At 39.3% G+C, this 27,203-nt stretch overlaps 1 protein-coding gene across 7 annotated transcripts in view; it reads left to right on the top strand.

The window, feature by feature from the left end:
* Positions 1–27,203, top strand: part of ZNF638 (zinc finger protein 638) — a 150,058-nt gene that overhangs the window by 117,784 nt on the left and 5,071 nt on the right. For 5 of the 7 annotated variants that reach the window (XM_036750228.1, XM_036750229.1, XM_036750232.1 and 2 more), the window contains 16 exons: positions 1,685–1,756; positions 2,547–2,633; positions 2,730–2,789; positions 2,892–2,960; positions 3,281–3,321; positions 3,890–4,021; positions 6,891–7,019; positions 8,037–8,078; positions 8,539–8,679; positions 11,333–11,458; positions 13,782–13,819; positions 18,187–19,453; positions 20,090–20,155; positions 23,231–24,203; positions 24,671–24,742; positions 26,259–26,360. In XM_036750228.1, coding sequence (XP_036606123.1) covers positions 1,685–1,756; positions 2,547–2,633; positions 2,730–2,789; positions 2,892–2,960; positions 3,281–3,321; positions 3,890–4,021; positions 6,891–7,019; positions 8,037–8,078; positions 8,539–8,679; positions 11,333–11,458; positions 13,782–13,819; positions 18,187–19,453; positions 20,090–20,155; positions 23,231–24,203; positions 24,671–24,742; positions 26,259–26,360 — 3,417 coding nt within the window. The remainder of the gene's footprint in view (positions 1–1,684; positions 1,757–2,546; positions 2,634–2,729; positions 2,790–2,891; positions 2,961–3,280; positions 3,322–3,889; positions 4,022–6,890; positions 7,020–8,036; positions 8,079–8,538; positions 8,680–11,332; positions 11,459–13,781; positions 13,820–18,186; positions 19,454–20,089; positions 20,156–23,230; positions 24,204–24,670; positions 24,743–26,258; positions 26,361–27,203) is intronic. The other 2 variants (XM_036750231.1, XM_036750230.1) reach the window with 2 other exon arrangements.

Here is a 27,203-nt window from a genome sequence, read left to right as displayed (position 1 = left end):
CTAGTCTTGTGTTTGGGAATTATAATGATATGTTTTTCTTGTTACTTTAGCTAAAATAACAAAAACTGGACATGTCAAACCAAAGTGATCAAGCCTGCTGGTCTGTTGGGTATTAGGTATATGTTCAGTATGTTAGAGAATTCAAAAATATAGAAGCAAAATACGGCATTGGCATCAGACGTTTCATGTGATAGGCAGGGCAGTGCACATTGGTGAAGAATCGAGGTTCACGCAACCACCCAGAAACGTTCAGAAAACGTGGCTGAGTATGTAATGTTCTTTCTTCACAAATAAGTTGTTATTAGTCTTAGCCTGATGGCTGGAGAAGCAGCTTCTCAGATGAGATATTAAATGTATCTCAGCCCTCTCCATGACTGAGATCATATTTATAATTAACTTTTGCAAAATTGGCAAAGTAGCATTTCTCCTGCAGTTTATACATAGGATTGCCCTGCGAAAGTCACAGGTGGTGTTTAAGGTCTTTTACCTAATATTCTTCTCCTCCTTGCTCAGTGTCTGATTTATCCCAAGACATGCCCCTATTATAATACAGGAAGAGGTGAGTTGGTGACCTTGGTCCACATGCTGTTGTTGTCATGAATAAAGTTAGATCCAAGAGAGGAAGTATTGGCCTGCCAGTCATGAAGTTGGGGGTTCCGATTTTTTTTTCCTGCCTTTGAGTTGTTCTAGCCTCCACCTGGGTATCTAGTCATTTGTGATGTGGTGATCATCTTAAATATAGAGGGCAGAAGAGAATTCTGAAAGATTCCCTGCAATAAGCATATCCTTAGGCAGTACCGTGAGAGAGAAGAGATGGGGCAGGCATGGAGCATGTGAAACAAATGGGCACCAAGACTGCCTAACCCTGTGACAAGTGGAATTGCCAGCCCAGTGGGCTTTTGGGGGGAATGGTACCAGCTCTTTAGTCTGTTCTCTTCAGTCCACTTCATACATTCATTGTCTCCATTGAGTGTCAGCTGTCCTGGCAGGTGGACAGGTCAGAAGGGCTTTGGCATCTCACAAAGGTTAAGTGTACCTCAGGAAGAGACTCAGAAGGGTGGGATTGGTTTTAGAATTTTGAATCTCCTCATGCAGAAGTCCCTTGGTGTTCTCTGACTCATTAGTACCAGTTGGTGCCATCGAAGGCACAGACTCTGAGCCCCTGATGTTTCTAGGCCATAGCTGTGTGTGGAGCATTTTCATTTCTTGTAGCCTTTCAGAGTAGAAGACTGTGCTATCTGGACACCATGAAGGGTCAGAGAAGCTCAAGACAGGTTTTAGAGGAGCAGTGGGGTCTGAGTTGGGACTGTTGTGGGGCCACTGAGAGTTGCTTCTAAGTTCTGTTGAATTAGCTAGGAGCCTGGAGCTGTGTGGTGCATTATAGGGTTCTAGGCATCCTGACTCTTGTAACTTAACTTCTTGGGGGCGTTGTGACATCACCCCAAGAAGTAGGTAAGTAACTTTTTCTAATGGTTTTATTTTTTTTTTCTGTCTGTCGTTTGATTAACATATAAATGTCCTATACCATAAAGGTGATGGAATTCAAGTTGTAAAAGCAGTAATTTAATTTTGCTGCGTGTATTTGCTTTCATTTTAAAGACATTATTAAGGAATGAATGCTAGCTGAATACAAAGTTTTGTTTTAAAAAATGAACCAGTCTTGACTCTAATTTCTGTAATTTAGGAAAGTCATCAGTTAATAAAAAGTCTGTGATTTCCGCAAGTGCTAAAAGTAATAAAACTTCTAACAAATCAGGTAAGGCTACTGGAAGCAAAAAGCAGGTTTTAATCTATTCATAATGACTCTTTAGATAACATATCATCTGAAACAACTTCTAAACTCTGATATTCCCCAAACACATTCAGCTTTCAAAAATCTATTAAGTTTGGCCCTAAATAGTTGGGTAGATTTGATTATTTCTTTTTTTTTTAAGGACTTTAACAAAGGCTTTTGTGTGAAGATCTTCTAAATCATTAGGTGAAGAACTTATCAGATCAGTGTTTGACAGTGTTTTGTCATGTAGGACTGTCACTTGGTATCCTCCTTGCCATATATAGTTTTTGATTGTTGTCTTTAAAACATGACAAATATTGTAAAAATTTAGACTTCCTTCAAGCTTTCTCTGAGGTGTAGAACAAGACTGTTTATAGAGTATGCTGTTTCTCAGATTCACTATTATTGTGAACAGAACTTTTTGCTATTAAAAATCTAAGTCATATTAAGAGTGATCCTGTCAGCAGGGGAAGGAAGGAGGTGGAAGCAGTGACCTTTTCAGTACCGTTTTAGTCTCAATTTTGTGAAATGAGGCGCACGACATTATATAAAAATACTTTTGGAAACAGTAACATTCATAAGTTTAATTCTCTCATTGCTTAATTAAATGATAATAATGAGAAAGAAACCAATGAATGACTAGGAAAGAAAAAAATTGTCAGAGGAAAGCTGAACTCCAAATATAGCAGTACCTAGGTGTAAAAGAAAGTATATGATTGAGTAAGCTGTGCAATGTATGTTGGAATAATTATTTTGAATCTACTTCTAACAGCAAAACCTAGTGGAAAGAAGACAATAGAAAGCAAAAAACCTGTAGATCCCCAAATTAAAGACTCTAACAAGACTGTGACGGTACCAGGTAAACTTGGACTACCATTTTAATATTTACTTTCAGAAAATCAAAAGTGCTTGAATACGCTTTTTACACTTGATTTGCTGAATTTTTTTTTTAAAGAGAAACTTGCACCGTTACTTGCTGAATCAGATCAACCTATCAAGACTTTAGTTGACAAAGGTAAGCAGTAGGCTGTTTATAGGTTAATTTAGGTTTAGATTTATTCTGTTTGTCTTAATTAATCTGCTTTTGTGATGCTTAATAAAGAAAATTTTCATGCAGAAAACACTGAAACCAGAAGCATTTCTGAAACCAAGGCCACTGAGGGTGCTGCTAAAGAAAATCTTTCAGGTAGGTAAAGAGATGCGTTTTTGTTAATGTAATTTGGCTTGTAAACAGAAGTGACAATTCTGACTAAATGAAATTGATGCCTTATTTATGACCAAGTGAAATGTGGAATATGGCATGGTTTTCATTCTGTAGGAATTCTGTAAATTGATGAGTTTTTCCTCCTTATTTATCATCATTGTAACAATATGTCCTTAAAAGGGATAAAGCTGATCGTCACACACAGCTGAATTACTTTTGTCTGTGTTTACAGGCCAATCTCTAGTTTTGTCTGTCACATGTTTGTATATATGACTTTTCAAATTTTTTTTGTCTCCACGAAGCTGTTTCAGGGACCACTGAAAATGAGGATTCAATTAGCAAGGTTGGTTTAAATATTTATTTGAATTGAAGCAATTGTATTGTAGTTTTTGAAAGTTGAAATTAGGGTAGCATGAGATATAAATACCATAAACTTATTCTGTTTTCCCTAGCAGACAATTTAGAACATTGGTCATGATGACAAATTTCTGTGTTTTCTTTGGGAAGTTTTAGAATTGGAGAATTTGTCTTTGTCTGACAAATCCCTTTATCATTATGTAAATAGTGTAAAAACAGATTATACAAGAATTCTCAAGTAAGCAAAGAACTTCACACCAACATTTATATTATTTACAAGGTTTTTATTGATAGGTTTTTTTATATCATATTAAATTCTAAATACATCTTTCACCTATTCAGCAAGCCACTCCTTACAATTTTAATTTTTAAAAGTGACGAGGGTTAGGGGGATTTAAACCATTCCACATTCCTGTATGTGTCCAATGTTCCACACCCAAAGTACCCCATCTCTGTAATGAAATAAAATCCCCGACTTTAGAATGTTTAAAAATAAGTATTTGAACAACATGCAATAAGAGGAGAGCTAACAATATCATCATCTCGATTTAAAGGAGACTGAAGAAATGTGCATTGTCCTTATTTCAAATTTGCCAAATAAAGGATATTCCACAGAAGAAGTTTCCAATCTGGCAAAGCCATTTGGTGGTTTCAAGGATATTTTGATTTTATCATCTCATAAAAAGGTAGGAATTTTCTTTTGCAATAAAGAAAGCTTTGATTACTTGTTCAAGTAGTCCAGAGGTCCTCTTTAAAAAAAAAAATTACTTCTGTGAATTGCTTAATTAGGATGTAGAGATTTAAAATATTAAATTAATTTCCTTTCAGTTGTTAAGAAACAAAACAAAAATTTTTTAAAACTGTCCAGTCTGGTCCCAGTAAACTCAGACAGTAGTTGTTAAAATGTGCATGCTAATGTACGTACCACAGAATGCTCATGTAGTAGAACTAAGTATTAATTGTGCAGTTTGTCGAACACGAAAGTTTGAGGTTTAAAAAAAATAAAAATATTCCTCACCCTGTAAAATTTTTTTTCTACTTGACATGTATAACCATAATGAACCTCACAATGAGAATTAGTAGGAGATGTACATCCATATAATGTTGTAGACTGTATTTAAAGCTTTCATTCATTTAGGTGCTTCTTATCACTGACTTACTTTTTTCCTCTTCTTATGGAGCCTTGAAAATTAGTGAGAAACTGGAGCTGTGGGGTTAAAAGGGTGCCAGACCTAGCCACTGGAATCAGTGTTTGCTGCTCACTGGATATAAAACACTATAAAAACTCTAATTTAAAAATAAAATACTTGGAAACATAGTGTGCTTAAACAGGAAAATAATACAAACAGCTTACCTGTAATGCCTAAACCACCATCGTGTTTCTGTTCATAACTGTTGGAGAATGGTTAAAAGTCATTATCACGAGGTTGTAGTCATTGTGTATCTTCTTACAGTTGTGTTCTTTTGAGTTGTGCTTTATTTCACCAGGGCGGCCACAAGGAATTGGAGGTACTATAGAAACTTGAAGGAGATTCTGGCTTTTCACTTTCTCTGTATTCGCATTTTGTTTTCTTTTTACCAGTTCCGATTTACCTCAGTTTACTTAATTTTCCTTTTTTTACTCATACTCATTGAAGCTGAAGTTAGATCTTGCATTCCTTTTAGTGTAGGCCAAAGAAAAATGAATACATGAAGGATCTGTGCTTTTGGTTACTTTGTGAAACCCCTCCACTCAAGGAGATCACAGTCCATTTATTGTTTAAAATGCATAGAGATTAATTAATAGGCCCAAGGTCACTTCACAATCAGTACTTGAATCTGGGGCTTCTCAAGTTGAAGCCCAGCAGTATCCACTGAGGTCACAGTGTTTTTGAAATGATAAAGAACAGCCTGGTTTTTTTTTCCCGTTTTAAAAGGTTATATTGGGTTTTGATTGGAGAGGCTAGGGCCATTGGCTCTCCTGAGCCGCCATGAACTAAGCCAGTTGAGCGTCCACTACTACTAAGTGTAGCACTAAACCTAGGAGGCGTCCCCCCCTCCCCCTCCCCCCGGCGATCAGAGGGCACATCAGCCTGCTTGAGGAGGGCTGAGGGCAAGGGTCAGGGTTCTTCTGTTGGTCAGGAGTTGGCCAGTTGCACTTCCAGCCTGGTCAAGAGAGGGAGACATAGTGTGCTGTGGCTCCCGCTTCCCCTCTAGTTACGCAGCATAGTTAAGGTTGAACAGAATGTAATTCAATAGAATTGTACAAGCGGAATTGTTGGTCAGTCATGTCAAGCTACGTATAACAGTTTGTTAGGTAAAAAAATGTATTTTCATCAAAGTCATGCGAGTAGAATTAATTCTTGAAAACTCAGGATAGTGAGTAACTCCAGTGGGTCATTTTCAAAGATTCTACTGTCGAAGCCTGAGATAAATAAAGGTCACTTCAAAACATTAGGTTGGTCAAAAGGAAAGTAACATCCTGTTCTTTGTTTGAAAATTCAGTTTTCAATCTCAAGCAGCCGTATAGTAGAGTCCACCTAGCTGTGAGACCAAGGCAAGTCAGTGGGCTTCTCGGGGCCCCTGGCAGAGCTCCTTAAAGGGGCCAGTCTTTGTTGGGGGACAGTTTTTCCTCTTTGGCAATTCCTCAAATCACAGGCCTGCATTAAAATAAAACCCCAATATTATTTATGTGTTATTTTGCTAGTTGTTGAATGGTTTTATATAAACCGATGGGTTTTGACTTTTAGGACAGATAACATAGGGAAATATTTTTAAAAAAATAAGGTGGCAGTCTATCCATATGAAATCCAGATTTAAATGTGAGACAAGGAGTAGAACCTTTTCTATAAGGCAGAAATATAAAAAGGTACATAGTTGGAATAGTTTAGAGGAGAGGTCATTAACATCTGCAGTTGCACAGTATTCTAATCAGGCTGGGAAGGCTTTTTGGAGGTGAAATTTCAGGAGCCTGTTTTATGGAATTGACACTATTTGGTAACCTGGTGCTCTTAGGAAAGGTGCTAAGTTGACTGAAGGGGAATAAGAACTTGGAAATGACCTAGAAGTAGTTATACGTTGCCTTGGATTCTGTTCAACGTTGTTTTGTTATACTTCATATATGTCATACGGTATTTTTCAAATGAACTTTTCTTTTGAACGATTTTTCCTTAAAATATATCCATAGAACCTGTGAATGCTGGTGCTTGCACAATCTAGGGAGGGGGGGAGATATGTCAGACCCAGTGTAAGGGATGGAGGTTGCCAGGGCAATTGGGAGCAAAATAGAGAAAATTAAACCTATTGTTATAGGCCTGAAACTGCCACATGCAGTAAATCCCACCACCATTTTATTGGGAGAAAACATTACTAACAACTAATGGAAATTTCTGCTTATATCCTGATGAGTATCAGACTGCTATAGAACAATGTGGGAAATAGGTTTGAAGGTTGGATTGTTTTTGGAAATAAAGGTGTGTGTGTGTGTGTGTGTGTGTGTGTGTGTGTGTGGTTTTTTTAAATCATGGCTATGTAAATATGTAATTTTTATTTGTCTTGTAACTTCTGCTTTGAAAGGCATACATGGAAATAAATAGAAAGTCTGCAGACTCCATGGTAAAATTTTATACCTGCTTCCCAATGTCGATGGACGGAAATCAGCTCTCGATAAACATGGCTCCTGAAAATATTAATCTAAAGGATGAGGTAAGCAGTGGCTGAAATTTGTTTTGAGTCTGAGCACTAGGAGACTTTTATCTGTTCATCAGCACAGAGCCCTAGTCCTTAAATACAAATAGATGGGTTCTAAATATACTAAAAAGAATTATTTCCCTATTAGTTATTGGGGTGAATATTTTTTAATTGCACTGTTGCTTATTTTCATAATCAGATTAGATTTTCATTAGACTTTGATTTCCAGTTCTGTTCTGGCCGTGTGTATTATGGAATATATTCCCCAGATTCTCTTGGATATACTGCTCTTCATGTCTTTCAGACTAGGGAGTGTGTAGTTATTGTTGGCTCTTTCTTTTCCTTTATATCTAACATGTCATTGCACCCTCTTGATGCTGCCTTTGCCTCCCCACCGTCCTCATTACCTCATGACTAGATCTTTAGCTGATCTCTCTGCCGGATCTTTCCTTGTGTCCCTCCTAAAGAACCTGTGGTGGCTTCCTACCGAATCACGTTCACACTTCTCTGCCTGACTCTCACGGCCCTCCACAATCTAGTCTCACCCTACCTATCCAACCTTATCTCCCACTACGTGTAATAGAAGAGTGATGGAAACTAAGGTTGGATAGGCAGAGTAAGACCAAATTTGAAAATCAGGGAGTTATATTCAACAAATATTATTGTTGACCAGGTAAAAAGCAAATGAAAGGTGGCATCTGTGGTTTGGGGAAAAAAACAGTGGGCCGGCTCTGGAAACTTGGGTTCTGGTCTTTGTTTGGCCAAGCAGTTCTGTGACCTTGGGCAAGTCACTTAACTTTTATGGGCATCAGTTTCCTCACCTGTGAAACAAGGTGAGGAGGACTGTGAATTCTGAGATCCTTTCCTATAAATAGATCCCATGACTTCTGTGACTATTAGATAGGGGATTTTGTGGGGCGTAGAGGAGCCTGTCTTAATGATTGATACACTTGCATATTTAATAAATCACAGAATAAATACATAATTCATTAGAGGCTATACCTTTAGCTTTACAACTTTTATTTTTTTTAGGAAGCTATATTCACATCTTTGATTAAAGAATCTTCCCCTCAGGTGAGTTTTTTTTAATTTGTTGATTTCCATTTTTGTTTAATGAATCAGAAAGCTGGTATTTTCAGTTGTCTTAAAATCTAAGACACACCTTCTGGAGTCACTAGAGACCACCTGAACTTTCTATTTATAGGAAATAGAAGAGGAAATAGATTAGTTCTCATGAATTCTCCGTAATTGGACCACATATTAAGTATCAATATTGAGTCAGTACCATGACTGAGGCTTTTGAGAGTGAGTGGTTCCTAATAGTTGAGAGACCAAGTTTTACATGAAGCTTGTGGCATTGAGAACTTACACGTTGGTGGGGTAATTATTTTCCTCCCCTGGGGAGAGGGTTTGGTCTGAGGTCTGGCCTGTGTCATTTGTTCTTGGAAACTTAATGTGCATTCAGTTTTTGCAATGTGTTGGTACAGTTCTTTTATTATTTTCTTTTAAAATAAATGTGTATGTATCCACACAGGCAAGCCTAGATAAAATTCACACTCAGTTTGTGCATCTTGGCAACTTACCGGATGAAGGATACACAGAACATGAGGTAGTTTGTGTTGGACTTCAGTTTGGAAAAGTGGATCGATACGTGTTCATAAATAATAGAAACAAGGTAAATATGTCTTTTCAAAATTTTAGGTTCTGATTAGGATTAATGGTTGAGTCTTAAGATGTAGATAAATACTGATAACGTCTATTTCAGTCAATGAAGAAATTAAATGCCTACTGTGTGCCAGGCCCCGTGCTGAGTAAAGCCTGTTGATACAAGTAGAAAGAATGAAATCATCCCTGTTCCCAAGGAACTTATGTCCTAATGGGGAAAACAGTTGCATATAAAATAGAACAAATAGCAAACATTTGCAAAATAATACACTATAAAGTAGTTGGGAGGAAAAGCATTTGCAGTTAAGGGGATCAGGAAAGGTTTCTGAAGGTGCCTGAGCTGCACTTTAAAGGAAAAAGAGAGACTGGGGTGCTCGTAGGGAAGGAGCATGTTCCAGGTGGGGTGGGTGTCTGGTGCCAGGACACAGGGGTGACACAGTGTCCTCTGAGGAAAGGAGGAGACACGACTGACTGTTGCAGAGCGTGGGGTGTGGGGGGGTTGCTACCCAGTGAGGCTGGAGAGATGGCTTGGGGCCAGGTTGTGCTGGGTGTTACAAGCTCAGCAGAGGGGTCTGTGTTTGATCTTAGAGAAGCAGGAAGCCATGGCAGTTTATTGAAGAGAGTGATGACACGGTCATTATTTAGAGATGCACAGGGTGGGCTGGAGTAGGGAGAAGCTTGAGGAGAGGAGACCAGGGAGGAGGAGGCTGCTGCAGTCTAGATAAGAGGTGGTACCTGTGTGATTGCAAAGCTTGTGAAGGTAGAAACAGCAAGGCTTGGGACTCATGGAGTTTGTGGAGTGTGGGAGATAGAGGCTAATGCTAAGGTAAAATCCTGGACCCACTAGGATGGTGCTGGTGCTTGTGATAGTAGAGAGAACTTTGAAGAGGGGAGCATGGCATGGGGGTTAGAAGATGAGCTCAATTTTAGGTAGGTTGAGTTTAGCATTTCTCTGGGACGTGAGTTTGAAGTGTCCAGTATGAAGCTGGTGGTGTGAGAATGACCCTTGGGAGATAGTGAGGCTAAACGTGAAGATCCTGGAGCTATGTGCATAAATAAGATTGTTGACGAGTTTACCAGGAGGGGAGGGAACACTCATCGTTGGAGGCACCATGAGCCAACGAAGGAAAAGAGGCCAGCCGAGAGAGGAGGGAAGCAGGTCAGGAGCAGAGACTGATCATCTCAGTGCTGCGTGAAGCCCACAGGTTAAGAAGCACTGGCCCTGGGGAAGGGCAGTCTGTTTGGGTAGTTCAGAAGTCACAGGCGATTGACGAGGTCCCAAGCCAGATTAAAATGGTGTGAGGGACAAGTGACTGAGGAAGTGGACAACTATTTGACCAGAGACGGCTTTTTCTAGGAGTTTGGCTGAGAAGGAGAGAAGTCAAGCGCAAATGCTTTGGGGGCTGCTGGGTGTAGCGTTAAGACAGCTGAGAAGCAGCCAGTTGTTGAGGGGGTGGCTGAAGATGTGGGATGGTTGAGGATACACTTGGCTAAAGAGGAACAGATTCAAAGTGGATCAGGTTCCCTTGTAGGAGCATTAGCCTTTGGGAGGAAAACGGGAATGGAGGATAGAGTGGACGAGGAGGTTGTCACGGGGTTAAGGAAAAGAAGGTGCTCTCCTCAGTGGAGAGAAGGGCAGGAGAAGAGAAGACTTGTACAAATTATGTGAGGAGTGAGAGAGGGAATTAGGTAGGGAGGAATAAAAGGACTGCGTAGCAGTGAAGGGCCAGTTTGAGGCCTGGTTATGTTAATTTGTAATGTAACCGGTCAACACATGGGGTGAAAAGAAGGCAAATGTGAAGTCAGCCTCTGAACTGACAGGCTGCACATAGCTGTAAACCTTATTAAATTCCTTGTAGAGGGACTCCACAAGGTGCCCTGTCCACCTGTGGTTTATGGGGAAGCGTAAGCAAGGAGAGGAAGGAAGCATCCTCTGAGAGAGTGGAAGCTGGCTGACGCCCATCGTTAGGTTCTCGCCCAGCCACTAGCTTCCTTTGGGCCAAGTCATGGAATTCCCTCAAGTGTTAGGTCAGTGGGCTGGACTAGATGGCCTCTAGGTTGCTTTTAGCTCCAAAATTTGTTGTCAAATTGATACTTCTATGGGGAAGAAAAGAAAAGGATATTTTCACTTTTCCTTGTCATCCAAGTCCACTTCTTTGATGGTGTAGTAATTATCAACGTTTGTTTACAGGTGCCTGATTCCATATCTCATTGATTTATGAACTCTTAAGTACCATAAATAGCCATATCAAAGCAAAGACAAATTAATTTGATTAGGGCTTTGGGGCAAGAAGGAGTTATAAATAGTTTTGGTAAGACCATTATTATTTTGGTTGGAGCTAGTTTAGTTTTTAATATTCTATATACCCAATTCTGTGAATCTCACAAAATAACATCCTAGCCATTGTACACATTCCAAAGAATTCCCTTTTCTTTTTTTTTTCTGTGACCTCATTTGTTCATTTGATTTTATTTCTTTACTTTGAAAATAAAATTATATAAAGTTAAGGCCATTTTTAGCAAAGCACACAAATAGATGCTAACCAAGGTTAATGTCTAAAATTCCGAACAAAAATTCTACTTGGAAGCTTTCGATATGGGGCAGAAATGATGTTTTCCCTTTTTTTTTTCCTTCTCTCTCTCTCTTTCTCCCATCCTCAAAGGTAATTCTTCAGTTAGATAGTCCTGAATCTGCTCAGAAAATGCACAGCTTCTTAAAACAAAGTCCTTTTAACCTGGGTGAAAATGTATTAACTTGTACATTATCGCTGAAGACAGAGCCGTCGGAGGTAAGACAAGTTTGTAAGCACACTTCTTGGACTTGGTATGAGAAGAGTTAAGTTGAGGGTGGTTGGGAACCACTAGCTCTAGATAAAAAAGTTTAGGTGCCTTTGGACAATTTCCCTGTCTTAAATAGGAGGAGAAGCAACTTCTGTTTAATTTTCAAAGCTTTACCTTGTCTTGGCTTTTTCAGTTGATGTCAGTGAGCCTTCCTTGTAACAAAAAAAAGAGAAACAAACGCAGTTCATCACAACCAACAAATCAGCTACGTCAGACAGGTGTTTTGTGCCCACAGTACCCCACCTCTGCAGTAATAGCACCGTATTTTGTTTTTTGGTTAAAGTTCTGAACCTCTTAATCTGGATATATATTTTTTGCCACCTCAAAAATTTCCACTGGATCTTCCCACATGCTGACCCTTTATGTGATTTATGTGATGCATTATTTCATTTTCAGGTTTAATTAGTTTCTCAGAGCTTGATTATTTTAAGTCTTACTCTTTTTTTCCTAGAATCTGGGATTGATGGATCCACCAATAGGACTCTGATAGATCCTAGATAGTGACTCAAATAGCTTATTTAACATGACAGCTTTAGGTCTCTTGCCTTTCTGAAAAGAATCATTAACAATGTCTTTGTAAGACCCTTAAGTAGAAGCAGCATTGTATAACTCTTTATTAATCAGCATGAATCAAAAATTATTTTGAAAAGTTTTGGTTGCAGAATTGGGTAAGGGTCAGATGTGTAAGGAAAATGTGTTTATGGGGAAGTCAACAGGTGGTGCCAAAATTTCCTTAATTTAGAAGGTCCAGCTTTAGTATTTGGTATACAACTTGAAGCCAAGGAGTATTTTCTGTCCCATACTTTTATTAGTATAAAAGATGGTAAAAATCACAGTAGGTCCTGGATTAATAGAATTTGATTAATTACGTATAAAAGCCAGTCTAAAATCCTTCCTCATATAATAGATTTTATTTCCTTTTTATTCTTGACAATTTCTTCTTCAAAATTAATACTAAGGAAATATTAAAAAGAATATATTGAGACCTTGATAATTGTTAGATTTTTTTTTGTTGTTCATTTGAATCTCATTCTGTTATTCCTAACAGTTTTTTTTTTCCCTGAAAACTAAACAAAAAAGGAAATAAGTCTGTTTAGGTGCCTGCCGTATGGAAGACTTTGGGGAGGGAGAGTGGAGGTGGAGTTTTTAACAAGTAACTTATAACTGTCCCCTTATAGAGTTTTTCAGGCACTTTTTAATTACTTTATAGAGATGTTGGTACCATTTCATCAATTTCATTTTGTTGTTTTTGGTGGTTTAGTCTTCTAAAATTAGAATTATGCACAGTGCTATATGGTATATTGGATAGAGAGTTGGCTTTGGGACCAGAAAGACCTAGGTTAAAGTTCTGCCTCTGATATATTTTATCTGTAAAACTCTCAGGGGCCCAGACAGCTTTCTTAAGGCTCTGACTTTGAAAACAGATGGTCTCCATTGGAAGAGGGGAGTTTCCTCTTTGGAAGCTCCTGGGACCTCTGTGTCTGGTCCCCACCCTCAGTCCCCCAAATACCAAACTCACTGAGATAACCTCAGTTTAATGACCTAATTCGACCTTTGTGTCTTTTGCAATAAACTCTGTCTTTGGTGAGTCAGTCCTTCCCTTGTTCCCATCATCCCCTGCTAGACAACCATCTACATTAGAGAATGAGCCTGCTCAAGCTAAAATGTTGCTGCCCAGGAGAGAATGTTTTAAATCCTTCCCTAATTCTTACAGTGAAGATGCTGGCATTTCAACAGCAATTTTTATGTTTTTAAGCAGACAGTGGTACTTGTAAGCCCAGAAATTTAATATTAAGTTGTTCTCTACTGGAAGGCTTTCAATGTTTTTCTGTGTGATGGTACTCCATTAACAGGCCAGTGAAGTCTGTGGACCTCTTCTCAAAGTCATGTTTTTGTGAACGCACAAAATAAAATACAGAGGATTACAAAGGAAATCAATATTATTAAAATACAGTTATCAGACTAGTTTATGGATCCCAGGTCAATAACCTCTATTCAGTTTTTGATAATTGATGTGGGGCATATTACGCTAGCATGAGAGATTTTCTTCTAATAAGAACAAGAGATCTTTTGATGTAACTTGATATTTGAGGTATAGTCACACGTTCTTGAGTTTTTTTTGGTATTTAAGATATGATTATATTTTGATTGTCTTGGGTTTTAAATAATGAAAGCATTCAGTTCAACTTAAGCCTGCATAATGAAATTGTGTGGACCATAGGTGACATCGTATAGGGTTTTCCAAATTAAATAAATGAAATTTTATTTCAGGTTCAAACTGAGAGAGACCCAGAATCAGGAAAAGAGAGGTATGTTTTAGTTGTCTAACATTTGGTATCGTTCAAATATACATGTAGATTCTTCTGCCTTTTAAAGGAAAGTCTTTATGTGTATACATAGTGAAAAATTTCCCTCGCCTCTGGTTTGCGGTTACTTAATTAATATACGTGCAAGTCTGCTATGGTGTTCTTTTGTTTTTTTGTTCACTCAGAGTCTGTGTTCTTTTTTTTAGGAGATAATTTGTTGGTTACATTTATTTTAAGACAATGCATGAATGTATAGATGTGCTTTAATTTGAATATGTAAATATAGTCTTAGTTAAAATAATATATTGCTAAATTGCTTTTGAGTGTCTTAACCAGGGACCAACCTGTATTTTTTTTTGATGCTTTAAGTATCAGCCCCATTTCTATTTTAAATTAAGCATGGTAATAACCTTTCATATTATCTATTTTATTATCATTGGCTTGAAACAAAAAACATAACAATTAGTATCCAAATTTTGTCAAATCTTTATCTGGTTGGTTACCCAAAATACATAGGAAAACACAAAGCAACTAATGACTCACTTTTATAATAATAATAATTGCCTTGAAATCCCTCCTTTCCTTAAGGGAGGGGCCGTGGGGAGGGTAAAGGCCTTTGTGTAATTTTAGAGGTATTTCTGCCTATGTGTTGTAGGCAGAAGTTACTAAAAATCAAAGAAAATTATTCAAGATTTTTTATGTTTATACAATAGTAAACCATATTCTTGAGTGTTTGTAACTTAGTCCTTATCAGATATTTGTTTCTCCTTCCAGAGTATTTATGTGATTGATTCACATTTAAGTTATTCCATAACATCATACATGTTTTGGATGAGAACAAATTCTGTTAGAATATAGACAACTCTTTGTTCTCCCGGGTGACCCAATGTCTAATCTGAGGAGCCCTGAAAAATATGTGGGCTCCTAGTTCTTATGTTGTAGAAAAGAAAGTATTACCCATTATTTTAGAAATAGTGGATATGAATCACGTGAAAATATGTGGAGAACTTTACTTGCCCAGTAGTAGTGGACTTGAGGGTTATTCCCTTAGCACAGATTACATAGGTCACACATTCAGTCTTTTAAAATCACTCAGATATGCCAAAGTAGTAGTAATACCATCAACCTCTTTGAATGCTGAGAGTAATAGATGGTGGTAGACTTTACAAAGAGAAAAAGTGTCCCAAGGAAAGCAAAGGATCCATAGTTAATGTTGATTTGTCCACGTTTGGTCTGTGACTGGTAACAAGTGAATACCTTTCTTTGCACCTTTCAGCCTGAGCTGCCTACACGTGTTTGGAAATCTTCTCAGCTTCTTAGACTGTTCTCCCTACTACCTTGGTTCTCCGCCCTCCCCAGCTAATAACTGCTTTAGAAATAAATTTACAAGTAAATCAAAAACTAGACTTCATAGAAATTCTTCCTGCATTAGTTACAGCCTCTTTCGCTTCCCCTTTCCAATTGTGTTTTCCAAGCTGAGGAATGGTAGAAGGGAGCCAGAGGATGTAATGTGACCACTGTGGATTGCGTTTGCTTTTGGTTGTGAGCAAACCTTGAAGAAATGTGGGAGTTTTCTTCATTTTTGACACGAGGGACCTGTATGAATGTGGTCTATTTGATCATTATAGCTGCAAACTGAAGAAAGAAGATTTCACAACTTTTTGCCACTTAGCATCAGTCAATTTCTTTTGAAAACACAATTACTTAGCAGTATGTGGTTGAAACTCCAAAGCAGGATGGAAGAGCAAGTCTTAATGATATTTCAGGGGCACTTTAGAGTTGACTGAAATTTCGGGGTTTAGATCTGAGTTGAAAGCAACTTGGAGTGTGTGTTCTGTGACTTTGATCAAACTATTTACTCTGCTGTAGGCTCTTAACAGGCACATGCTCTTAAGGGAATTCAATTGGGAAGCTTAAGTGTTGGGGAGAAAGTGAGACACTGTTTTCTGGGAAGCTGGACTTAGCTGCAGCTGCAGGAATGATGCAGAGTAAGGGCGATGGCGTTCTGCCAATGGCATTCTGTTAGAGCTGCTGCTAACAAGGTCCTTCTTGGGGCACCTTGCCATGCCCTGCCAGTGTGCTTCCATCTGAGCTCTTGATGCCTAATTGTGCTTTTGTCTACCTTGATGAAGGCTGTTGAACTGTATTGTTATAGAGGGGTGGGGGGAGGGGTGAGAATTTTATTTCCATTTCAAACTGACTCCGTGAGAAACTTTGGGACAGACAATAAAAGAAGCTACTTCTAAAATGTCAAAACTGCCCAGAAAGCTGGAAACAGTCTGATTTTTGAGAAGAAAACTTGAGCCTTTGGAGCCCAACGTTTAAGAACAAAGATGGAAAAATAATGCTATTTTCATGAATAGTTGATACACTTTTATAGTATAGCAATATTCTGAACTTTTTAAAAATGTAGAACTTCTGTATCGATGTTTACAGTGTTGTGAAGATGATGAAATTTCTTAATGAAAACTTCCAATGTAGAAGAGATGGAACATAACACATCTTGGGATTAGGGACTAAAACAATTTGTCACCGCCTTTCTGACCCAATGAACCACGGGCCTTTTTTTTGGGGGGGGGGGTTCCTTAGGGCTCATGTGTAGGCCAATAAATGAGGAATTGGAATGGCACAACCACGACTGGAAGTGAATCTCACAATTTGAAGATGAAAGTGTATTTGGAAAGTTAGTTTCCAGACATCCCCTTTGCCAGGATTTTTTCTTGTCTTCATCCTGATTTTTTTTTTCTTTTTTGGCATATCAGTTTATTTAGACTTAGACCCAACAAGTTGGAGCTGTTAGCCTTGGTCCCAGGTGTTTATGAGGGCTGAATATGGATGAAAAGCTGGGTTTCGCACATAAACAAGATACTGCTTGCACCATGGAATTAAATTTCCAGAGCTTTAGTTTGTCATTACACTTTTCAGGAGAGTGGAAGATTTTTTTGAATGTGGTCACTGATGTGTAAGAGACTTGGTCTCCTTTTAGAAACTTGAACCTACCACTTTTAGGGAGAAGATGAGAGTGCACCAGTTCCACCAACTGGACTCCCAGGGTTGTAGTAAGCATTTGCTTTTTATCATGCACTAAGACTTGCTTCATCACTTGAGGAAAATACAGGGAAGGATAGTTTGTTGCCTGAGCTGTGGAAAGCTCAAAACTTACTTTTCTCTGGAAAGCATGAGATGTCATAGATCCTTTCATCTCCTCTTAAAACACAGAAGGGAAAGGGATGTTCTTCTGCTCACTATTCATGCCCATCCGACTATCTCTTGCTTTTGGACATGTCTTCCCTCCAGCTTGCCGCTTTTAATGGTGTGTGAATACATGTCACTTCATTTTTGATAGCCAGTGATCTGTGGAGTATTAATGAAAAGACGGTTCATTGGGTCTTTGTCTCAAGGAGAGTTGGAGAAGTGGGCATTAAATAAATGTTGAAACAAAAAGGAAAATACTGGTTCATGGAATTTTAAAGGAAGTATTTAACTTCCATTTTCCTTCCGATATGTAGCTGAAGACTCTTCTTTGAGTTATATATTCTCACATTGTGGCAATCTGATATTTCACAGATTTTCCTCTATCTTGAATTCTCTTCAGAAGGTCTTTATAGGGAAACCTAACTTCTAGTGGAAGTGTTCCTTGAAGTATTCTTTAAAAACAAACAAGCAAACAAAAAGAAAAATTCTTTATCTTCACAACCTTGGAAACTGAAGGCCAATTCATAACCAGTCGGATCACTTCCACCCCAAAAGAAGGGTGATGTTTGGGCTTGAAGGGGTATTTATTATATGTCACTTTTCTCTCCCCCTTTCTATCAGTTTCCAGTTGTACCTTTTTAGATGTGGTCTAGTCAAATGACACATTTTTTACACAAGGTTGGTTGAGAATTAGAGCTTTAGATCGCCACTTTTGGGGAAATGGGCTCTTTGTAGTAAATTGAAATGTTTTTGATGGGGGAGGGCAATGTTTTATGCGCGTACCTGTATACACATGTCCAACCTCCTAAAAGTCAGATGCCAACTTGATCTTGGAAAAGAAAAACCAAAATCTACTCCTGGGTCAAAGCCCTTATTAAATAAAACAGAAATGATGAGCAGAGTAGCTTTACTTGTACAAGTAATTTCCCTTGAGTTATATGGAAGCTCTCCATCTTGAGGAGGATTTCTTTTTAAATTAAGTTGTTCACTGATTTGCCTCAAATATTTTTAACCATTTTAACGCCGATAGGCCAGATTTCCCAATGCTAATGACTAACGCATCGGGAAATCTTAACCATTGGCGTCAAGAGGGTTGTTTATAATGGGTGAATTCTCATCATAGTTTGATTTTTGTTTGTTTTTTGTTTGTGTTTTTTGTTTTTAAATACCTTTAGCCCTGACTTGAAAAACAATCCAGTTGATGAAAGTGAGGTGCATACAGCAGCTGATAGTTCCTCAGTTAAGCCTAGTGAAATCATGGAAGAGACCGTCCCAAATCTCATCCTCCAAACAGAGCCTTCCACATTGCAGGAAGACACTTTGAAGGGAGAACCTGAACGAGGAGCAGTATGTGACTCTGACTCAGCTCCTGGAAAGGTGGAGGTGGGAGGACAGATGGAGGAGGCAGAGTCAAGGAATGCTGATGGCGCCTCTGCCCTGGCCAAGCCTGAATTAACACAGGATGGTACAGAGAATTCCATATCTACTCCTCAGGACAATATGGCTGATGCAGAGAAGGAAGAGACAGTCAAAGCTAAAGCTGAACTAGAACTGGATCCATCCAGTGTTCTGTGTGCTGAAGAAAAGGACAGTAAACAAAAGGTGGAAGAATCTCTTCCTGAGACTGAAGATGCCCACAGTGTGGAGAAGTCTGGGAATGCCCTTTTAGGGTCTGTTGGAGAAGCAGCAGCAGACATGGACGTACATGAAGCCGGTTCAGAAGTGGTGCCTCCTCTTTCTCCGGTGGTCACAATACAAGGGACTTCTGCTGAGAATGAGAAGTTAGCAGTAAGCAAAGAGGAAATTTATGATAAAAACACCCTGGAGGAAAAGGAGGACAAGGTGCTTGAGTTCAAAGACGCTAGAATTGAGCTGAAAACTGCGCTGGAAATAGGGCCTGAGAAAGAAGGTGACAAGAATATGGCCGAGGATGCCTCGGGTGTGGAGAAGTCTGAAAAGATTGTCACAGTGACAAGAGAGAAAACGGCAGAGACCAAGGAACATGCAAATAAAGGAGTGGGCCAAGCTAGTAAGCCTGATGAAACAAGTAAAACCAGTGTTCAGGTGGTGTCGAATGCCTCCTCCAGCAAACTGAGCTCTAAGCCTGGGGCTTCCACCCCAAGCACGCCCAAGACAAAAGTGACCGGTCAGAAAAGCGAAGTCAAAATGGAAGATCAGAGGACGTGCTCAAAGCTTTTCCCCAGAAGCCAAGCAAGTGGGGACAAGAAGCTCACGGCCAAAGACATGGGCTCCTTTAGACCTGCCTTTGCCAGGTCCACCCTGGGTGAAAGCAGCAAATGTAAAGCTTCCCCCAGCGGCATAGCCAGAGGCAGTGGGCGGACCTCAGTGCCCCAAGACAAGGATTACAGGGCTCTAGCAAAACAGTCTCAAGAGACAGAGACTAGACCTTCCACCATGAAACGGGATGACAGCGGCAATAAGGTGAGAAAAGGCAGGAAGGCCGGCTCGGTGTAATTGTCAAGTAACTAACTCTGCTGCTCCCGCTATGGGGCATGCTGTGTAAATGTGCTTCCTCGTCCCCTTCCCCGGGCTCCCCCTTCTTTTCCTTCAGAGTTGCTGGTTTTAGGCCAAAAGCAGCATGGGACTATCGGCATGACAGGTAATTGTTCATTTGCGTTGCTAACGGCTCTGGTACAGGATTTGAGTAACAGGTTTGAAAAGTGTTATATGGATAAGGTTCTGTCAGGGAGGACACGCTTTCTTTTTAAAAAATCCTATGCAGTGAATCTCTTAAATATTACTTTGGCCAGTCTGCCTCTTGATGGGGGGAAAGATTTTTGTCTTGTGGCTTCCTTTTTTCTAAAACCACTGATCACTTACACAAAGATTGATTTCAGCGAGAAGAGATCTTTAATCTGATATTCACGATGACTTCGTTTCAGACACTTTGCCTATATTAAGTGATTGATGGCTTAGTTTTATACTCATTAAGTATAAACAATTGAGTCCACCATGACCATGTTAACTTGCACTTGATGTGATGTTTTGGTTCTTTAAAGAAGACTGACTGCCTGATTGTGTGTCCTATGTTCCTTCATCCCTTGTCTAATCTTTCAGACTTCTGCTGGGCAGAACACTAAGAACCCTAAAGGCAGCTCTGGTAAAACTGCCAAACCTAGAGAGGTAAGGACTGACCCTCTCACCCCATCCCCCTCCTCGGGAGGATTCTATGTGAAAAAGTGTGTGGGAGAAAGCAGAAGGGATGGTGAATAAGGAGGAGAACTGGACTTAAATTGACCTTTGTTTTTTTAGCTTAGAACTTGTATATCAGACCTTCAGGAACTAGAGGAAAGAATCATGAATCTTAAACAGCCTATTACTAGTCTTAATAAGACTATGACACACACCATAAGATGAGTATTATAGCTCTAGGGAGGTGTAGACAATTTAATCGAGCCATTCCTGACTTATCCTCCCCCCCCCCCCCATTTTCCTTTAAAAAATAAAACAAATTCTGGGTCTTACCTTGCCCAGCCTGGAAGTATAGGGGCAGTTTATGCAAGTCCCACTATGATCAGCATGGGAACTTTATTCTACTCTGTTTCTTACCTAGGGTTTTTTTGCCCCTCCATAGACAAGCCCCTGTTCCCATCACCATGTGGATGCCTAACTTAGTGCAGATGCCCGATTTGCTTAGATGATGGTGGTAGCTTCGAACTCATGAGCTTAAGAGATCCACTAGCCTCAGTCTCCCTGTTAGCTGGAGGTAGCTGGGTTATAGGCTGCACCACCATGCCCAGTTCTTAGTTGTTCCAAAGAAACAGCCATTATTCAGGGTGAGCAGAATAATCTGCTTCAAAGTGATATTTTAAGGATAGAAGAGGAACAAGGTGAAACAGTATGTGTGAGGTATATGGGGCATATCTGCAGACAGAGTGTAATCCATGCCATTGCCCTCCCTTATAAGGAAATCAATTTCATTTTGTACTCATTTTGTATTTTGGCACCCCTTAATGAATAATAGTACAGTGTGATTTTAATTTCATAGAATAATTGCTTTTCTCATGTACCATTTTTTTTAGGTTCTTGTTTCAACATATAAAGCATATTTTCCTGTTCTTGTTTCCTTTCACTTTATTCTTTTTCTTAAAGAACTAAATATGAAGTTGGTTTAATCATGGGGATATACTCCTATCTAAAATTAGGTGCAGACTAACAGAGTTTTGGGGTTTTGTTTGAAAAACAGAAGGAAAAATCATAATTAATCTTTGGGTTTTCGTTAGTTTTTTTAACTGTAACTTAGTGGGTTTTTTTCTTTTCTTTTCAGTAAGGACTCCCTACTCTACAAATGCAGAAAGGTTGCTTAGTTTGAACTTAGAGGAGACCTTAAAAATCTTTTAATCCAACCCACACAGAAATTGGGAGATATGAATGATTAATAGAGCTAATTAGTGGCAGATTGGGGTTGAATCCATGGTCTCTTAATTTGGAATGTCTTGTTCCTTGTGTCACTGGTACACTGTACCAGATCCGGTCACTGTTAAAGTTTGGGGATGGGGGGAGACAGAACATGTCACCCCAGAGAAGAGACAAGACAATACCTGGTATGTTCTGTGCTCTTGTTAAACGTGCCAGTAAGGAGTCCCTCTTGGTGGGATTTATTTTCTTTAATTTAGAACTTATTTTTCCCTCCTTTACATGGCTTCCAAAATGACATTGTTAAAGCAGGACTACTCATGTAACTTCCTCTCCAACTCTCTGGCTTTTTGTCGCCTGTTTCCCCCCGACCTTTACAAAGAAAACGATAGTGATCCTTTCCTTAAGGAGTGTGCTGTTTTTCTTATTTGTATTTATTTTCACATCACCTTCATCTCTAGATAGGTCTTTCTCTTTCATCCCCTGCCAACTGTAGGTATCCCTAGTAACAAGGATTGAAAAAGAAAGGCAGTTCAGCAAAACCAGTGAACATGTTAACTGTGGGAGCATCTATGACAGTCCCCCAATTTGCAGGGCAGGGGAGGAGGAGGCATATTTTCTGTTGTTGTTTTTTGCCAGCCTTCTATTTAAAGCTCTTCATATGGCTCCCAACTGCTTTTCCTGTGATTCTTGTGTTCCAACCAAAATGGGTCACTGGCTGTTCTCTGAACTTAACATTCCACCTCCATGCCTTTACACAGGCTGTTCTCCTTGTTACCCTTAGAACTTAACAAGGCTTAGCTCAGTTGCCAATTAATATGGTTAGCCACCCTCCTTTTCCTTTGGTTGTTAAATGCTCTCTCTCCCCTCAAATTATCCTGTATTTTACATGTCTATCTTGGAGCGATAATACATTGAAGCCAGAGACTACTTTCTTTCCAGTTTTTTTTTAAACACCAGAATCTCATCTCAGATCGCCCACCATTGAATCCAACCTTATAACAAAAATTTGAGTAAAACTCCAACAACAAAATGAGAGTGTACGACAGCATAGTCCCTTCCCCCACCTGTCTTTGTATCATGTGGCGCCTAACACAATTGCTTTTCTTGCATATAATAAGTAGTCATTTAACACAGCTACTTGAATTCTAGATTAATTTTATTTAGAAAAAAAAGTTTAAAGATTCTGTTTCTGAATCTAAAGTTTAATCTTTGAATAAATAGTGTAAGATTCAAATCTTTTGTTTTATCTTTCTGGGCATACTTGAATCTATTAATTCAGAGATCATTTGGATATCATTTAACATATTGGAGTAGTTCATGTTATTGCAGGACCTTAAAAAGATGTACACAAAAGCATCTTTGGGTGATGCTTAAACTTTAAAAAAAATAAATAGCCTACATATCCAGTAGGATGTGGCTTGCAGTTTTGTGACCACATAAAATAATTGATGACTTCTTTTGAACAGCTTTATGTTTGAATCGGAGGTTTTTCTAAGATGAGATTCCTTTCATCATATAGGAAAGCTCTTTGGGGTGATCACTATGATGGAAGAAGACTGCCATTACAAATACTTTATCAGAGGGATAATAAACTATAGTTAGCTTATTTTTGTCAATCTCCTGAAAGCCTTTAACACCCCCCCCCCCGAATTGTTAATATTGAAACTGTATTGAAATTATATAAATAGGAACACATGTTATTTATTGTTGAGAGGATCAAATGAAACCACATATTCAAAGCAGTACATAAATGTTAGTTATTTATAATTATTAGAGTCAAATGTATCCCAACCAATTAAGTAGCTGGTTGTAGTTTATAACATACTTTTACTTTTTCAGGAGGAAGAGCTTTTTCCATTTAATTTGGATGAGTTTGTTACCGTGGATGAAGTCATAGAAGAGATAGATCCTTCTCAAGCCAAGCAGAATGCACCAAAGGGGAAAAAGAAAGAACTTAGCAAGAATCCTCCTTCCTCTGAGATTAGCTTAAAAAGAAGGAAGGGGAAAAGCTCAGTATCTTGTGTTGCTGAGAGTGAGTTGTCTTTCGTTACGTTGGATGAGATTGGTGAAGAAGAAGATGCAGCTGCTCACCTGACCATAGAGTCTAACTTAGAAACTAAAGCTCTCGTCACCGTAGATGAAGTAAATGATGAAGAGGAGCTTAATGTGGAAGAAATGGTTAAAAATGCAAATTCCCTTCTTACTTTAGATGAGATAATTGAGCAAGATGATTGCACTTCTCACGGGGAACCTAAAGATGTCACCATTTTGTCAGTGGATGAAGAGCGAGATCTTTTGAAGAGGGAACCCCTAGTAACTGTGGATGAAATTGGAGAAGTAGAAGAGCTACCTTTAAATGAGTCAGCAGATATAAATTTTCCCCCTATAAATCCCAAGGAAGAAGAGAATGCCGTAAGGGAGGCCATTGGCTTCATCTCTTCTCAGGTGCCTGAAGACCCCACCACTTTAGTTACGGTAGATGAAATCCAAGATGACAGCAGTGATGTCCATTTAGTCACTTTAGATGAAGTGACAGAAGAAGATGAAGAGTCTTTGGCAGACTTTAACAACCTTAAAGAGGAGCTTAATTTTGTTACTGTTGATGAGGTTGGAGAAGAGGAAGAGGGAGAGAATGACTTAAAAGTTGAGACAGCTAGAAAAGAGGTTTGCCCTGTGGCTAAAACAGGGGGCATTAAGAAGAAAACTATAGTCAGCAAGCAGGAGAAGCCTAAAGCTTTGTACCAAATGGGCCAGATTAATGAGGAGGTTATAGAAAAAGATCCCAAAACTATGACCGAACGACATTTAGCAGGTAGGAACTAACTAATGGTGTGTGTCTCTTATGATTCTTTAGTGAGCACTGAATAAGTGTTTGTTAACTTGACTTTCTCTATTATAAAAACTATCTGAAGTGAATCTCTTAAAAGTTATTTCTGCCACTTTGCCTCTGAATTGCAAGTTTTGTGTCCCTTTTATAAATTGGTAGCTTCTTATTAAATCTCATTAATCACCCTGCACTGATATTTGTTTTAGGGAGAAGAGATCTTTAATAATATCAGAATGACTTAAAGTCAATGACATTTTAACAAACACATTTTTAAAATGTTTTAACAAAAAGGTACTTTAACAAAAAACATGTTGGCATGCTACTTGAATAGTATTTTGGCCATGGGCCAGTAAGAAATAGGAAGGACTAATAGGAAGAGTTACCACACACGGGTTATTATTGCGTTGCTTGATTAAATATGTTAAAGATACTTACCCTTTGCTTAATTTCAGAGCAAAGCATGTCCCAAGGTTCTTCACCTCAAGAAAAGGGGATGAAGCCAGAGACCAAGCAAGAACACTCAGGTAGGAACTAGAGCAAAAATAAGTGGCCTCCCACTTGACTTAGAAGAGAGAGCCCATCAATTTCCTTTCCCTGCTCATCAAAATATGTGCAGTAGACAAAGAGTGAACAAGTAGCCAATGGCAGACATGGTAGGGCAGCGGAGACCTACTAGCATAGAACCAGCACAACCAAGGCTCCAGAGGTAGTCCCTGAGTTCTCTTCCCTGACTGCCCAAAGGATATCCCTTGGTAGATGGTCCATCCACATATCCAGCTCAGTGGGGCTCAAGGTCTTTCTCCCCAAGGCTGACTTTACTATTCCTGTCTGGGACAGGATTATCTCCCAGGAAGAATAGAAGCAAAGAGCCTTTTTTTTTTTGGTCTTTGGATCCCCAGTGCTGGGCATGTAATGCATATTTGATATGTCTTGCTGTTAGCCTCTTATTCCATCATTTAATATGATAATACATGTAAAGTGCTTTATAAACTTGAAAGCACTTTGTAATTGTCAGGTAATAATGAAGCTTGTGCTGCCTCTTCAGTCTGCTGTCCACTCCAAAACAGGCCCTGAGGAGCACCTGGCCTTTTCAGGGGTCTGCCTACCCCTAGCCTTCTCCCAGTGTCACCCTTCCTACCACTCCCAGACAAATCTTTGTTGTGCAGAGGCTCTGTTGTGTTCTAACTGCTTCAAACGTTTTTGAGGCAGAGTGGCTTTACTGCTTTGCTTTCAGGGCCCATAACAAACTGGCACCAATTTATTTTTCCCACTGGTTTTGGTATCTGGTTCCCACCCTTTATTTTTTTCTGTCCCACCTCTACTCTTTTTTTTTTAACCATTTCATACTGCTTGCTTTTTTTAAGGTATGTAGTACTTTCGAAACAGTTCCTATGGCTGTTTTTTGGTTTGGGGCATCACTCTTGTTACTTCTGCCCTCTTCTCCCACCCTCTTGACATTCAAAGCCAAGAGGAGGAATATAAAAGAACTCTCCTACTACACGAGTGTCCTCACGTTTGTGATTGAATCCATGCAGTGGCTGCGTCTTTCACCTCTCTGTGTGGGGGGGTAGGTAATATAGCTATATAGCTTATCCTTGCACATAAGCTGTTCCCATGGTTTCCTTTTACTTTGCATCAGGTCTTACCACCTGAGTCTCATACATCTTTATTACTTACAGCACGGTAGTCTTTCATTGGTATACCACCACTGTGTGGCCAGTACCCTGTTCTTTTGGGGGCATCTGAGGTAACCTTTAAGAGTCTCCTTTTTTGTTTTGCTTTTTTCTCCCCTTTGAACCCACCTTCAGGATCAGGAAGGTTTTTTGTTTATAGCTTTCTTTTCTTGAGTGCTATCCTCTTTAGCCTTTCCCCGCTCCCCCAAATTCCCCGTTACCACTCTTATGCACATATAGAAAAGAGGAAAAGAGAAAAATTTCTACTATAGGTTTCTGGAACAGAATGGAAAAATGTGTAATGCTAATCAGATTATCTTTCTTTTGACAACATTAAGTTATTAATCTCTTTTGCTTCTCTTTAAAGTGAAATCTTCAGCTAAGAGAAGTAGAACCAAGAAAATGCCATCGTCAGAGAATTTTGATACATCAGAAGCGCCCAAACTAGAAGAGGCTGCGATGAACATAGGTGAGATGGGACTATGCGAAAGTGAAGATCTAGTGTTGCGGTTATCCGTATAGGGGCAGAGTCAGGGTCAGGAGGGACCCACGTCTGAACAGGAACCACTTCAGTGACATTCTGAACAAGTCAGGCTTATCACTGAGGGGGGCGGGGCCAGGTTATTCTGACTGAGTGCTCAGTTTATTAGGATCAAGTCTAAATCTGCTTGACTTTAATTTCTATTGTTCCTCCTTTTTTCCTTTTTTTTTTTTAAGGGGGGAAGGCAGGGCAATTGGGGTTAAGTGACTTGCCCAAGGTCACACAGCTAGTAAGCGTGTCAAGTGTCTGAGGTCGTATTTGAACTCAGGTCCTCCTGACTCCAGGGCCGGTGTTCTACTCTCTGCGCCACTTAGCTGCCCCTTTTATTCTTTTTTTTCCTCCTCCTTTCTTATGGACCAGCCAAGCCTCATGCCTCTTCCACATGACAATACTTGAGCTGCTTGAGGAGGCAGGCTTCCTTTCAAGCTGAACCTAGTCACGTAATTTAGATTAGGTAACGGACCTTTTAGAAAAGAAATCGACTTAGAAGGTCTTTTCATATTTATCCAACAGTAGAAATGGAACATTGATTTTTGAAGTGAGATGCTTTTCAAACCTTAGGGGGTTAAAGTGAAAAGACAGACCAGCATGAGAAGCCTCAAGTGGCCATTTAATCACTTGATCCAAAAAACGTTCTCACAGGCAGAGCTTCTTAAATTGACCAATGTCCTTGTCGGTGCTTATGGTCAAAAGTACTGATGGAGCCAGACAAAAAACCATACAAATCAAGCTTGAGCAGGTGGGAGTAATCCTGCATACGTGGTCTGATGA

This window comes from Trichosurus vulpecula, chromosome 3 (assembly GCF_011100635.1).
Source record: "Trichosurus vulpecula isolate mTriVul1 chromosome 3, mTriVul1.pri, whole genome shotgun sequence".
NCBI lineage: Eukaryota > Metazoa > Chordata > Mammalia > Diprotodontia > Phalangeridae > Trichosurus > Trichosurus vulpecula.
The sequence above is the reverse complement of the archived record's forward strand: the minus strand, read 5'-3'. Positions and strand labels throughout refer to the sequence as shown.